Source organism: Eufriesea mexicana, unplaced genomic scaffold, assembly GCF_001483705.2.
Source record: "Eufriesea mexicana isolate 0111107269 unplaced genomic scaffold, ASM148370v2 scaffold139, whole genome shotgun sequence".
NCBI lineage: Eukaryota > Metazoa > Arthropoda > Insecta > Hymenoptera > Apidae > Eufriesea > Eufriesea mexicana.
In genome coordinates this window covers 23,427-39,377 of record NW_016908298.1, presented here as the reverse complement: position 1 = coordinate 39,377, position 15,951 = coordinate 23,427, and the positions used below count along the sequence as shown (strand labels likewise).

Genomic DNA, 15,951 nt, shown 5'->3' with positions numbered 1-15,951 from the left:
ACTTCTCATGAGATACTTCAGTAGTTTCGCTCTGTCCCGAGGTCGAGAACCGAAGTCGATGCCGCCATTTTGCTCGTTTTACACGCCGAGAAATCTTGTCTAATCGGTTTCTTTACAAATATACATTTCGTGGGTGGATTTAGTCGGTGAGCATGGAATAAAAACGAGGCTAGAGAGATAGGTTGCGATTTTACGTATAACGATAAAGCGTCCCGACTAGATTGCCGTGGGGGTTCTGTATTTTTGTATTTGGTAAGAAGATTGTACTTTATCGAGGTGTCGAAGGCCTTTCTGGTGATCGTTACTTTATAAGAGAAATTAGCGTAGCTGACGCGTAATGTCTACGTTGAAAGATAATTTCAATAAAAATACTATTTTCTTTCATCATATTTTTACGTATTTCCTTTTGTCTTATCCGCTTTCGAGAAAAATATCAAAGTTGTAAAAAATTACGCTCGAGTCTCTTTGAATGAGGAAAGCACTAATTCGAGCTCCACACGCTAGAGCCCGCTTCGCCTGTCGTACGCAGTCATACGATGGTCGTCCATCTTAAATTAACAATGTCATGGCTATCGAGTAAAAAATCTGAAGCATTCGATGCTGAGTTCAAATCGATAGAATCTATCTGGTACATACAGGTACCGACCTTAGAAAATAATTTCCTTTTTCCCTTTACCAAACTTTCCACCTTTTTCGAGAAAAAAGTTCTCAGGAACACTGTCGATGGCGTACCCAATTGGCACGCCCAATTAATAGTACGTCTAACGATATACCTAAACACCTTAGGCATATCTAAATCTAAAAAAGTTACCGTAAACCCTAACCCTTTGCACGAATCCCGACGGCAATCTGAATGGGAACGTTCCGTGGCTGTTTGCTCGATAAAACGGGGAAACGAAGCCGGTCGTCGACTCTCGGTTCGTCGTCAAGGCAGATCTCGTCCTATTTCTTTCGTCAGAAAACTGAAGCCTTATCTATCTGAATAATAATAAAGTAGCGTTATATCAGACATCGTGCGAGCCATTCGAAACACGGCGAGACGCGGCAGCAGATCGAGCGTCGCGACGCTTCGACCGATCGATTTCCCATATCTAATCCTCTCTTCGTCTTCTTCCTCTCCACGTCCACACGACTCGATCATCCCTCTCTCTCACTTCGATCTTCGACTCGTTACCAATCACTAAAACGTGAATACCGATCTGTTCTCGCGTCGAGAGAGGAACTCGTGGCTCTCTTTACTCGCAAAAACAGTCCGAAAGCTTCGATCAGCGTTCTTCTTCCTCTTCGACAGGGGAAAAAAAAGAAAAGGGTTGGAGAAACGACGGAGTCGATGGACGTGCAACGAACGGTTGTCCCCCGTTCGTGTCGCGATCGCAGAGATCGACGGGTCGATGGCGACGCTCGGAACCATTCGTTTCTATCTTCTCTTCTCTATTATTTCTATCTTCTTCTTCCGGTTCTTCCTTTCATCCTCATTTCTCATCCACGATACTCACAGAGGCCTCGTCGAAAAGCGTAACGCGTGTCCCAGGGCGATTTCGTACGGCCCGTCCAACTCGTGTTTATGCGTGGTGTAAGGTTTATTACTTTTTAATCAAGTATATAGAGCATATCATTTTTAGTCGTAATAATTATATTGATATTGAACTACCTAACCTAATATTTACAGAGTTTCTTCTTTCTCCTCTTTCTCTTCTCTTCCCTCCTCTTCATCTCCTTCATCTTCTTCTTCTTCTTCCCTTTTTCAACGCTCTTGGCACTACTTTTCCTCCGTCACTCTCACGCTTTCACATCCTTTGCTCCCATTTACGCTCCACGGAATCGCGCCATCAGCCATTCAGAAAATTCCTCTTCTTGTTACCCCTGCGTCGCGTTACTCTCAATGATATTTCCTCCCTCTGTTTCCCTCTATCAATCTCTCCCGCTCTCTCTCTTCTATCCTTTCACCTGGACCCACGTTCTCCACGGGACCTCTATCTTCCCTTTTATTTTCCCTCTCGCTCTTTCTACACGCATTCACACGCCAACGCATACGCATACATACAACCGAGACGCATCATTCGCACGCTGATACATTCATTTAATCTAGCGCGTGGTCGCGTCGTCCGCTTCACCACGTATTTTCTTCCGCTTTGTCGCGCGCTCCTCTGCGGAGCGGCCCGCGAATTATCGCCAATAAATAATTTACTAAGTCTTTTTCGCAGCGAAACAAACTTCCAAAAAACGATATACATGTACATATACATATACATATATATACTCGATGATCAGAATCGTCCCGTTGATCTAATCGCGTTGTCAGTCGGCAGCGAACGGGCGCAGCGCACATTCCCGGCTTCCTCTCATCGTCACAACGCGCCTTGTCTTCCATGACCAGCATCCACGATGGCCGTCGTCTGTCACTCTTACTCCCCTCCAACTCTCTCTCCCTCTCCCAGAGGATAAAACGTCTCTTCTTTCCCCAAAAAAAGCTAGAGCTGCTTCGTGAATCCCGGTAGCTTCGTCCATTTTCATCCTCGACTTTTGCTCCTCTCTCCCATCTCCAATGTTAGGTGTCTATGTCATCCATAGGACCGTACAGGTCCCCCGTTGAACCCTCTGGACTCGTCCCGTGACTCGTGCCAATGTGGGCCACCTCAGCTCATCGCCTCTTTTAGCTACATGTACAAGACTAACCCTGTGCCTCGCTTACGTTACTTTGGAATCGTTTGAGATCTAGACTAGAGACTGGCCACGTAGGATTGCCGTTAGGGGCATCGAGCACCTGAAGCACCGACGGGAAGGAACCGATCCACGAACGCAGCTCGTAGCCTGATCTTCTGTCTCTATCTCTCTCCAGACATGTCCGCTTGACTCGACGATCAGCCTCCGGGCGAGGACGCTCCTCTTCCGAATCCAGCTGGAGGACCATCCAAACGGAGTCCGAAGGAGGAGGCCGACAGCTAGAGCTAGAGCCGGAGAAGTGGCTGGTGGAGAAGGAGGAGGAGGATCATTCCTGGAATTCTCGCTCGGTCTTCTCTTCTCCTGGTCTCGTTTGTCGGCGAGACTCTCCGGCTGGCGCCTGGTCCACCACCACCACGGCTGTCCACGCGATAACGAGGCATCGTCAGCTGGCCGAACCAAGTTTCTCCTGCGAGTCAGTCTTGAGGGATCCTCGACGGGTGGAGGATTCTCGAGGAGGGCAGAACAAGCACGACGACCTGGGTAGCTGTGGCAGAGGCTGCAGTGTCCTTCTGCGCGTCGTCGACCCCTCGCTCCGCCACGGCTGGGATGGCTCGTCGCCGTTTCCACGAGATGATCCTCGCTCGTCCGTCGACCTCGAGGAACTCGCTGCTCCCCGACGCGGTTGTCGTTGTGGCCTCGAGTGCTCTCCTTCTTGGCCGTGCCTCGGATCAGACGTGCTGCTGCTGGTGCTGATGCGGCGGCTGCTGATGGTGGTGCTGGTGGTGTTGGTGCTGGTGCTGGTGGCTCTCGTCCGCCTCGCACGGGACCACCGTCAGACTGGACAGGTTGCTCAGGTTGCTACTGGACTCGGAATAACTGGACAGGGTCGGTCTCCTGGGCGGCACCACCACGGCGGGCGTCGAGCTGCCCGGGCTTGGGAACTTCCGGAACACCCTCAGCAGGGAACTGCCCGCGCTGTGGCAACGCACTAGCCGTTCTGGCGCGTCCAGCAGCGCGGACTGGCTTCGGTAAGGTGGCGGACTCTCGCTGTCGAACACCGTCCGATTTGGCGGCGGTCGCACGCACTTCTGGTATATCTCGCTCTCCTGCAAGCATAATGCACGACTTAGTTTTGGGGTTCGTCAGCTTTTCGAGGTGTGTATAGGATTATTTTATTTTTTAATTTTCTAATTTGTCGAATAATTAATAGTTTTCGCTTTCTATCAAGGGTATCTTGCTCTTAGGGGGATTCCTGAGCTTTTACAGGTATGTATAGGGTTATTATAATTTTAATTTTGTAATTTCTCCAATAATTAGTATTTTTCGCTTTCTTCCTCATTGGAGGTTGTGAGCTAATACAGGTATGTATAGGATTATTTCATTTTGTAATTTTCCAATTTGTCGAATAGTTAATAGTTTTCGCTTTCTTTCAGGGGTGCCTTGCTCTTTAGGGGACTCCTGAGCTTTCACAGGAATATATAGGGTCATTATATTTTTTAATTCACTAATTCTAACTTGTCGAATAATTAGTATTTTTAGCTTTATTCCTCTTTGGGGGTCGTGAGCCTTCAGATGGATATATAGGATTATTTTATTTTTTAATTTTCTAATTTGTCGAATAATTAATAGTTTTCGCTTTCTATCAAGGGTGTCTTGCTCTTTGGGGGATTCCTGAGCTTTTACAGGTATGTATAGGGTTATTATAATTTTAATTTTGTAATTTCTCCAATAATTAGTATTTTTAGCTTTCTTCCTCATTGGGGGTTGTGAGCTAATACAGGTATGTATAGGATTATTTTATTTTGTAATTTTCCAATTTGTCGAATAGTTAATAATTTTCGCTTTCTTTCAGGGGTGCCTTGCTCTTTGGGGGACTCCTGAGCTTTCACAGGAATATATAGGGTTATTATATTTTTTAATTCACTAATTCTAACTTGTCGAATAATTAGTATTTTTAGCTTTCTTCCTCTATGGGGATTGTGAGCTTTTACAGGTATAGATAGTATTATTTTATTTTTTAATTTTCCAATTTGTCGAATAATTAATAGTTTTCGCTTTCTATCAAGGGTATCTTGCTCTTAGGGCGATTCCTGAGCTTTCACAGGAGTGCATATGGTTATTATATTTTTTTATTCATTAATTCTAACTTATCGAGTAATTAGTATTTTTCGTTTTCTTCCTCTTTGGGGTTCGTGAGCCTTCAGATGGATATATAGGATTATTTTATTTTTTAATTTTCTAATTTGTCGAATAATTAATAGTTTTCGCTTTCTATCAAGGATGTCTTTCTCTTTGGGGGATTCCCGAGCTTTCACAGGTGTCTATACGGTTATAATAATTTTAATTTTCTAATTTGTCGAATAATTAATATTTTTCGCTTTTCTTCAGGGGTATCTTCCTCTGTAAGGGTCGTGAGCTTTCAAAGGTATGTATGGGCTTGTTGTAATTTTAATTCTCCAATTTATCGAATAATTAATATTTTTTTCTTTCTTCCTCTTTGGGGGTCGTGCGCTTTCAAAAGTATGTATAGGCATACTATATTTTTCTATTCTATAATTTGTCAAATAATTAATATTTTTCGTTTTCTTTCAAAGGTATCTTGCTTTTTGGGGCTCCTGAGCTTTCAGAGGTATGATGTATAGAGTTATTATATTTTTTAATTCTCTAATTTGTCAAATAATTATTATTTTTCGCTTTCTATCAAGTATATTTTTCTCTCTTTTATTTCCTAGATCTCTGATATGAAATGTAGGCCTAACGTAGAATGTGAGGTCTAAGTCCTAAATACTATTCTCAAATTCGTCGAATAATTAATATTTTTCGCCTTTTTTCAAAAACGTCTTCCTCTCTCTCATTAAGAAGAGCTGTCACGCGGAATATATACCTAACGAATATTTGACGATGAAAACCACGACACCGGGATTTATTCGAAGGTACAAAAAGTAGCATAGAAATATACATCTACCTGTCGGTATGGAAACAATTCGTGTCCAACAAACTCGGTTCCGCGGAAAAAGTAGCTTTCAAGCTGAACGCCCGGCAAAAAGCAGGAACTTCAGGAATATTCGTCGGGAAAAAAGCGAGAGAGAGGGAGTGAAACTTTTGCAGGATCAATGAAGCTAACCAAGTTAAATACTTCCTAATTCGAGCTCCCAGCCCCGACCATTTATAAACAATTTCCGCTCCGACACTCGAACACGAGCCCGATGAAAAAAGCCCTCGAAAGAAGCAAAAACCCGACGGTGAGCCCCGAGCATCCATCCGTACGCTGCACACGTGCAAAATCGAACAATAAATCGGGGAAAAAAAGGAAAAAAAATTCATATTTAGTTTCCGCGAAAGTGGTGCGCGACACTGTGAGCGGGGTATCGCAAACAACCCTTCAACATGCAGCGTCACCAGAGGCGACGTTTCCCTATTCAGACACAAACGGACGTGGTCGTGAAGCGTTTATTTCGCGGTGGTCCGCCAAAAATCGAAAATCGATTCCGCCACTCTGCCACCATTTTTCATTCCTTTCCACGATGCGACAGCCAATCGAGCAAGCTATCGATAGTACTCTATACCGTGTCTTCGAAGTTGGACCCCGAGTGTAGACCAGTGAGTGATTCGACGAGGAAGGAAGTAGCACCATCCATCGAGCAAACTATAGATAATTTTGTGTCTTCGAGGTTTGACTGGTCAGAGATGAGTGAAAGATGAGCGAAGGATTCAAATGATCACAGGTAAACGATGATCTTTAAGATTGGACTGATCACAAGTGAGCGAGTGAGCCCTGAGATTCGACCGATCACAAATGAACGTATAATTGTCAAGATTTGGATGATAATAGGTGAGCGAATAATTCCTGAGATTTGACGGATCACAGGTACATGAATGATCTGTAAGATTCGACTGGTCACAAAAGAACGAAGTATCACCAAAATTAGCCTGATCAAAGACGAGTAAATGATCCCTAAAATCGACTGATCACAGATAAACGAATAGTTGTTAAGATTTGTGTTGGCGAAATCGATAATAAAGAGATTGACTATACCAACGTAGAAGCAATGACACCATCAGTAGGTTCAATTGTTGTTTGGTAATAGGCCTTATGACTAGAACGTTCGGTTAGTCGAGCACAAAACACGAGAGATTACAGTTGTGTTAAGAATAAAACGTGATTATATAAAAAGGCTGCACTGCGTTTTTGCCTTTTTTCACTTAATTATAACAATTTGGATAATAACAATTTGGGTGAGTGAATGAAACCTGAGATTTAACTGATCACAGGTAAATGAATGATCCCTAAGATTCGACTGATCACAAAAGGACGAAGAATCACTAAGGTTAGACTGATCAAAGGCAAGTAAATGTTCTCTATAATTTGACTGATTGCAGATGATCAAATAATTGTCAAGATTTGGGTAATAACAGGACAGTAAATAATCTCTAAGATTCGATTGATCACAGGTACATGAATGATACCTAAGATTCGACTGATAACAAGTGACAGCATGAACCCTAAGATTCGACTGATCACAAATAGACGAGCAGTTCCCAAGATTAACCAGATCAAAGACGAGTAAATGATCTGCATAAATCGACTGATCACAGATGAGCGAATAATTGTCAAGATTTGGGTAATCACAGGTGAGCGAATAATCCCCAAGATTCGACTAATCACAGGTACACGAATGATCCCTAAGATTCGACTGATCACAGTACATGAACAATCCCCAAGATTCAACTAATCACAGATGAGCTTCCAATTATCAAGATTCCTGTCTTCAAAGACAAGTAAATGACCCTCGGTACTCATCTAACCACAAACAAGTAAATTCTCCTTTCGAAACTTTCGACTGACCAGAGGCAAGTATTGTAAAAGGTCCTCAAGCTTCGACCAATCTCACATGAATAAACAATTCTCTAAATATCCAATTCTAAATCCAGCCTACATATCAATCCACAGTACCCAACTTTTCGCAGTCAATCAACTAACCTTCATCAATTATCGAGAAACGTTGCCAAACAACCAATCCTGACATCTTCTGACCAATCTTGACACCTCCTGACCAATTCTGACAATTTCTGACCAATCTTGACACCTCCTGATCAATTATGACCATTTCTGACCAATCTTGACACCTTCTGACAATTTCTGACCAATCTTGACACTTTCTGACCAATTCTGACAATTTCTGACACCTTCAACCGATTCTCAGCCCGACCCAAACCGAATCCTCTAATTTGAACCAGTCCACGTCAACTGAATTATTTGAAACCAAAAAGCGAAACGAAAACAAATCCTGTATACACCCAACTGCTCACAGTCAACCAACCAACCTTCGCCACTCTTCGAGAAACGTTGCCAAACAGTCAACTCTGACACCTGCCAACCAATCTTGACACCTTCTGACCAATCTTGACCCCTCCTGATCAATTCTGACAATTTCTGACCAATCTTGACACCTTCTGACCAATTCTGACAATTTCTGACGCCTACAACCGATTCTCAGCCTAACCCAAACCCAATCCTCCAATTTGAAGAAGTCCACGTCAACTGAATTATTCGAAACCAAAAAGTGAAACGAAAACAAATCCTGTATATACCCAACTGCTCACAGTCAACCAACCAAACTTTGCCACTCTTCGAGAAACGTTGCCAAACAGCCAATTCTGACACCTCCTAACCAATCTTGACACCTTCTGGCCAATTCTAACAATTTCTGACCAATTCTGACAATTTCTGTCAATTTCTGACGCCTACAACCGATTCTCAGCCTAACCCAAACCCAATCCTCCAATTTGAACAAGTCCACGTCAACTGAATTATTCGAAACCAAAAAGTGAAACGAAAACAAATCCTGTATACACCCAACTGCTCACAGTCAACCAACCAAGCTTCGCCACTCTTCGAGAAACGTTGCCAAACAGCCAATTCTGACACCTCCTAACCAATCTTGACACCTTCTGACCAATCTCGACACCTCCTGGCCAATCTTGACACCTTCTGACCAATTCTGACAATTTCTGACGCCTCCAACCGATTCTCAGGCCTAACCCAAACCCAATCCTCAAACCTGGACCAGTCCGCGACGACTGAATTACTCGAAACCGAATGCTATATACACCAAAGCAAAGCTGAGACTAGCACAGAGCCTCAGCAGTGGAAGGAACGTAAAGGGCGTAAATATCTTTTTCGGCCAGGAAGCGAGTCGGACGGCGGGGCGGGGCGGACAGGGCCCAGGATGCCGCGCGACGTAGGTAGTACACGTGTAGGGGCGTAGGATTACTGAAATTCTAACCCGTGACCCTCGAGCAGCGCCGAGGGCGCGCGTGTTTCGGCTCGATGCCGGCATCCAGAAGCCTCGACGAGGGTAAAACTCGATCCCCCGTCGCCGCCTACTTCGTGGCGTGGCGACGTCTCGACGACCTTCGGCGAAAATGGCACGAGACCCGCCGCGGTCACTCGATCGTCTGCGAGCCTCGCGGAACGCGCATATTTCCGGTCACCCGGCTACTTTTTCCGAGCCTTTCAGAAGCTGCCGTTCGGTTAGCTGAGGTTAGGGTTAGGGTTAGGGTTAGGCCCCGACATCTCGCCCTTGGTTAAGGGGTGTTTCTCGCGTTCGGGGTGAGCTGGGTCCGTGTAACTAGGTTAAGAACTGGGACTGCCATACTTGATGACATTCCACGTGTCGCGATATTTTATTTATTTATTTACTTATTTATTTGACGGGTAAATACCCTTCATAAAGAAGCAATTCGGTAAAATAAAAATAATTTGGAAAAATGAAAGTAAAATTAAAACTAAGAGGAGCATAATTACTTATAAATTTATAGAAGAGGATATATTGTTTTATAAGTGTGAGTAAATTGATAAACTGATAAGAATATTTATTGAACACAATAACATTAATTATAACTAAAACTCGTAAAATAAATTCGCTTCTAACTGCGATATTATCTCTTGACGACACTCTCACACACGTCTATTTGTAATGACTGTCATTCACCTACTGATTGTTTTTCGCCACTCTCTGTCATACTCGTCACACACATATTCTTCCACACAAATATTCCTCACACTCATATCACACATTCTATGACAACCACTACCACAATAAGTACAGAAAAGGAGACTGCGAAGTACTGCAGTGCTTATAATTGAAGATTTGTAGCCTCTAGCAATTTGATTGTCTCAGACTTAAAACTATCTGAGAATAATTTAATTCGTTTGAGGATCGAGTTGTAAAATATATAATTAATTTAAAAATAATTTAAGAAATTTAACAAAATCGTACAATTTCATAATAAGCAGAAGAATCTAAGTTTGGGATTATTAAATTATTAACCCTTCAGTCGCCATTTGATAAAATTTCGAAGATCGTTATTAATTAATATGTCAAATTTCAGATAATATAACGGTGTGCGAGGTATCGAAATCAAATAATTCCATGTGTCAATTACTATACTATTTCTTATTTATTACTCAAAAAATATCATCAGCTTCATAGTAGAAAATCTTGGAACTCTTACTCTCCCTTAACCAAAAAATCGTCGAGTGCAAAGGGTTAAAATATATGACACGTGCTTAGGGTTTATCCTCGCAAGCAGATATAGGGTGTCTAAATTAAAGGGTGCCATGAAAAATGTTCCTGATATTACTATTATTTGTTCTTGCTTGGAAAACGTGTAATACTTTCTGTCCCATCTTATAGAGAAGAAGGAAATGTATCTGAGTATGGTTGAATAATAATGTTCGGACGACCTTGAATATCAGAAATGTAATGGGATTGTAATATAATATTTTCTATTATGGTATTTTTCCTTTGGGGTCTTCAAATAGCGTCATGAATATTTTTCATATCATTAAGGGCAAAGGAGACATTTGAGTAGCCCCCTGCAACCGTGACACCCTGTATAGTGAGTCACAGAAGTATTCGCACCCTTCTGGTCGACCACTACGAACGATTGCTATTGTTTTATTTATTTATATTACGTTGTATATTATATTTTAAACATCAAACTATACTATTATTTACACTATAATTTCAATTACCAGCACGCGTCCCAAGATCCTAATTAATTAGACTAATACGCATTACAGCTATTAAAAAGCTAATCTTGCTGTATAAAATAATAAAAACGGTAATATAGTAAGGACGTGATGCAAAAGGTAGTAAAAATAACGAAAAATAATATACATTTCTTCCAGTGCTCAAAATTTCAACGTCTCCGTCTCAGAAGACGTGAAACGTAATTACGAGACACGAGTAATCCCCTAAGCAAGGCGTATTAAGAACACGTACGTACAAGAGGAAAATTGTAATAAAAAGTTACAACGATGTCTGGCATGAAAGCTTGGAATTATGCAGAATCAATTACGCGTAGGTACAGCCTAAAATTAGAAGACGCGGGGCTAATTAGCCGAAATTAGCCGGAGCAGTAATCCAGGATAACGAGGCACGGTGAGCAATAGGAAGCCTAGATAACAACTACGGTATCTGGAATAACTATGATAATCCCGGCATAGGCAACGTGTAAAAAGTATTTTATAAGCTACGTTTCATGCATCTTCGCCTATTACGATGCAAATTGGACACGTTTCCCCCCTATCGAATTGCAAAAACATAATGATTCGCATTGCCGGAACAGAAACCTGTTTCCCAACCAGCGAACACCGACATCAGAAAAGAAGCACCTCGCCGAACTATCCCTCCGATGCACGCGTGCAAAAATGACAACTCTAATCGAGAAAGTAACTGAAAACGAATGGCGGGAAATTCGAACAGTTTTGAATTTCAATGATCTAATACTCCATCTTTTATGAAGAAAAAAGGGAGAAAAAGTAAGAAGAAAACTCTCTACTATATATACACATACATAAAGACACAGAGACAACAATTTTAATCGATACAACGGGTGAAAAGAAAATGGCGGGAAATATGTACAGTTTTGAATCTCAACAATTTTACGCTACATTCGTTACGAAGAAATAAGAAAATTTTCCACTATATATACATAAAGACATATGAACAACTGAAATCGCGAAAATAAGTGAAAAAGAAAATGGCGGGAAATATGTATAGTTTCGAATTTCAGCGATTTTACACTACATTCGTTAAGAAGAAATAAAGAAATTTTCCACTATATATATACATAATACAGACATAAAGACATGTGAACAATTGAAATCGCGAAAATAAGTGAAAAAGAAAATGGCGGGAAATATGAATAATTTCGAATTTCAAGGATTTTACATTCCATTTGTTACGAGGAAATAAGAAAAATTTCCACTGTACATGTACAAATATAGACACAAAAGCAATTAAAATTGCGAAAATGTGTGAAAAAGAAAATGGCGGGAAATAGGTACAGTTTTGAATTTTAATGACTTTTCACTTCGCCTACCATGTGGAAAAAATAGAAAAGGAAATCTTTCGCTACATAGATACATATATAAAGGTGCAGGAACAATTCTAATTGAGGAAATGGCTGAAAAGAAAATGGCGGGAGATCGGCATAATTTCAAATCTCGACGATTCTATATCCCACTTGTAATACAGAAAAAGAAAAGAAAGAAAGAGGAAGCCCTCCATTACATATACATACACATATATACGCAAAAAGAACAATTCTAATCGCGAATACGAGTGAGAAGAAAATGGCGGGAAATAGGTATAGTTTCGAATCCCAATAACCTTTTATTCCACCTGTTACAGAGAAGAAAGGAAACCTTACATTATATATACACGCATAAAGACAAAAGAACAAAAATTATAATCGCAAATACAATCAAAAATAAAATGGCGGGAAATTTGTGTAATTTCGAATCTGTGCAACACCAAACCCCACTAATTCCAAAACAAAAAAGAAAGAGACGAAATTCTTCCAATACAGCATCCATATATGCACCCAAAAACAACAGTTTCAACTACAAAAGCAACAAAGAACGAATGGCGGGAAATTGGTATAATTTCGAATCTGACAACCTCGTAATAAGAGCGAAAAAGAAAACAATTCGAACCGCGAGAGCTAAAACCAAAGAGCAGGAAATCGGTACCATTTTCGAAGCCCGGCGACCCTAACCTCAACAAAGGAAAGCAAAAGGAAAGCGAGAAAAAGGACGGAAGAAAATCTCTTTAACGAGCAACTTTATGTCCCTTCGCTACGCGTCTGCGAGCCGTAAATAATTCTTAAACATCGTAATCAGCGTACCTAATTACCGTGCACGCCTTAATAACACCGTCTACGTTTATTAAGGCTGCCAGAGGGGCTTGGCCCTCTGGCGGGACGCTCGCGAACCAACGGCACGAGTCACGCGGCGCCAGACACCCGCTCGATCCCTCGCGAATCCGCGCCGACGACCACGGGGAGCCGAACGGAACCGGAGCGGAGATTTTATCCGCGGATCCGCGGACCGTGGAAAATTTATCCGTTTTTACACGCGTTATTACCCGCGGTCCGCGCGACTCGAAAACGCGCTTATTAGCGGCCGGCTAATCGGTCCGTCGTTCGATAAATGAAAACGGGAACGTCTGGATCCAGCCAGTCGGCTAATCGGCTAAAATTCCGCCTCCTCCGACCTACGCGCGTTTAACGCCATTAATATGCCGATATTAAACGCTACCAGACGACGGGGTTGAACCGGCTGAAGCCGGGCAGCCGCCATATTAAGCGTGCAAGGCTCGCCATATCGGCAAGTGGGAAATCTGTGTACGTTCCCGGTTGATGAACGAGATATTGCAGGATTCGGTTGATTGCAAAGGCAAGCTGTGTGCATGTACAGGATGAGTGGCCGTCGAATTTATAATTTGTAAATTGCAGTTTGGAATTTTATTAGAAAGGGATTATTAGGAGTAGGCTAGGTTAGGATAGGTTGAATATTTGTTTCATTTTAAACATTTTGGGGAAATTTTTGTTGAATCAACGATGTCATTCAGATTTCACAATCCCTGTTCTGGACATAGGCTTTTTCTTTTAGAGGATCCTAGAGTCAGTTGATGAACGAGATATTGCAGGATTCGGTTGATTGCAAAGGCAAGCTGTGTGCATGTACAGGATGAGTGGCCGTCGAATGTACAATTTGTAAATTGCAGTTTGGAATTTTATTAGAAAGGGATTATTAGGAATAGGTTAAGCTAGGATAGGTTGAATATTTGTTTCATTTTAAACATTTTGGGGAAATTTTTGTTGAATCAACGATGTCATTCAGATTTCACAATCCCTGTTCTGGACATAGGCTTTTTCTTTTAGAGGATCCTAGAGTCAGTTGATGAACGAGATATTGCAGGATTCGGTTGATTGCAAAGGCAAGTTGTGTGCATGTGCAGGATGAGTGGTCGTCGAATGTACAATTTCTAAATTGCAGTTTGGAATTTTATCAGAAGGGGGTAGGTATAGGGTTAGATTAGGATAAGTTGAATATTTGTTTCATTTTAAACATTTTTGGTAAATTTTTATTGCATCAACCATGTCATCAGCATTTTACAACCCCCGTTCTGGACATAGGCTTTTTCTTTTACAGGACCTTAGGGTCAGTTAGTCTATTTGCAGTTGATAAACGAGGTGTCGCTGGATTCGGTTTATTGCAAGGCAAGCTGTGTGCATGTACAGAATGAATAGTCGTCGAATTTACAATTTGTAAATTGCAGTTTGGAATTTTATTAGAAAGGGATTATTAGGAGTAGGCTAAGTTAGGATAAGTTGAATATTTGTTCTATTTGAAACATTTTTGAGAAATTTTTGTTGGATCAATCATCAAGGTTTTACAACCCCCGTTCTGGACATAGGCTTTTTCTTTTACAGAACCTTGCAGTGCAGTTACATTCGTTTAATAATACAGTGATGAGCAAAATTAAACTCGCGAGAAAATTGTGCCAAAGGATGCCATATCGGTGTAAAATGTTTGAAATCAACATTTTCGATTAACTTGTTTCTCAGGATAGTACATATAAAATGTTTCCGAAATTATTCAAACAGTTTTCCCATTCCTGGAATAATAAAAATTTGTGGACCACAATTTCATTCATATTCCTAGAATCGAAGATCTGATTTAAAATGCAACATCGTGGGTTTGTACAAGATACCAAGACGATACATATGCATATATACAACTTAGGTTTAAGGGATGAAATCCTGGTCCAAAGATCGTTTCGCAAATAAGCTACTTCATTTTCAAAAAACCTTGCTATATATATTCCACATAAAATCATCGAAATAAATATCCCAATCATGCTACCTAACCATCCCAATCTCGCAGCATTCCAGAAGACCTGAAACGTCCAATTCGCACCTACGACCACCCTCAAACCAGCAGCAGCCTGATCAGAAACGAGAAATTTCCCAATAAATAAATCTCTCCGCTTTCCCAGGGTAGGGTGAGTAAAATTCCAGATACAGGGGTCTAAACAACCGCAGTCTGAACAGTCTAACGCAAACAGAACGGCGCAAACTTGAGAGGTCGCGGAGTTTAGTCGGGCCAGTTCGGCACGACCGACTGTACACCCCCGAGGAGCGAGAATAATACAGGGAAACCCGTTAAATATTCCACGAGACGAGAGAGAAAGAGAGAGAGAAAGAGAGAGAGAGAGCTCACCTGCTCCGGGTCGCGCAGGTGAAGGGCGGTGTGCGCTCCGTACGGACGTTCCTCGCCATCCGGAAGCTGCAGCCGCGGGGGTAGGTCGAGGGCGAGGTCCTGCCGGACACTTCCTCCGCCGTGACCGCCGCTGCCTACCTCCATTCCTGGGCTCACCGACAGCATCTGCGGACCAACCGAGGTTCTGGTTAATTTTCCTTCGTCTCCTTTTTCCGCTCTCTTTTCGCTTTTCTAACCGTCGCTGCTTGTGTTACGCGGCGGTAATAAGGGTGAGGGGGTCGCCAAGGGTGGGATCGGTGTTTTAATTCTTCGTGGCTTTTCGTGACGGTGAGAGATGATCTGTGATGATCTTGGGTAACGTGTTGTTATGGGGAATGTTCGTGGTAATTTTGGACAGCGATTGCAATTTGTAATTGCCCTTTTTTGCGATATTGTGATAATTCGAGAATTAAAATTTTGTAGAATGGCACGTGGTAATTTTGGACAGCGAATGAAATTTGTAATTGTCTTTTTTACGGTATTATGATAATTGGAAAAAGAGAATTTTGTACAATGGTATATAGTAACTTGGAATAATTTTTATGCGATGTTCTCTGATATTATTTTGGGGGTAGTTAGGTTGCAAAGGGTGGGATCGGTGTTTTAATTCTTCGTGGCTTTTCGTGACGGTGAAAGATGATTTTGGTGATGATCTTGGGTAACGTGTT

General features: G+C 41.9%; 1 protein-coding gene across 1 annotated transcript; it reads right to left on the bottom strand.

The window, feature by feature from the left end:
• Window positions 1–1,686: 1,686 nt before the first annotated feature.
• Window positions 1,687–15,388, bottom strand: LOC108555143 (lateral signaling target protein 2 homolog). The gene is made up of 2 exons (XM_017910676.1): window positions 15,245–15,388; window positions 1,687–3,770 (listed from the first exon to the last, which is right to left on the bottom strand). The coding sequence occupies exons 1-2, from the start codon at window positions 15,386–15,388 to the stop codon at window positions 3,393–3,395; spliced, it is 522 nt and encodes a 173-aa protein (XP_017766165.1). The 3' UTR covers window positions 1,687–3,392.
• Window positions 15,389–15,951: the final 563 nt, after the last annotated feature.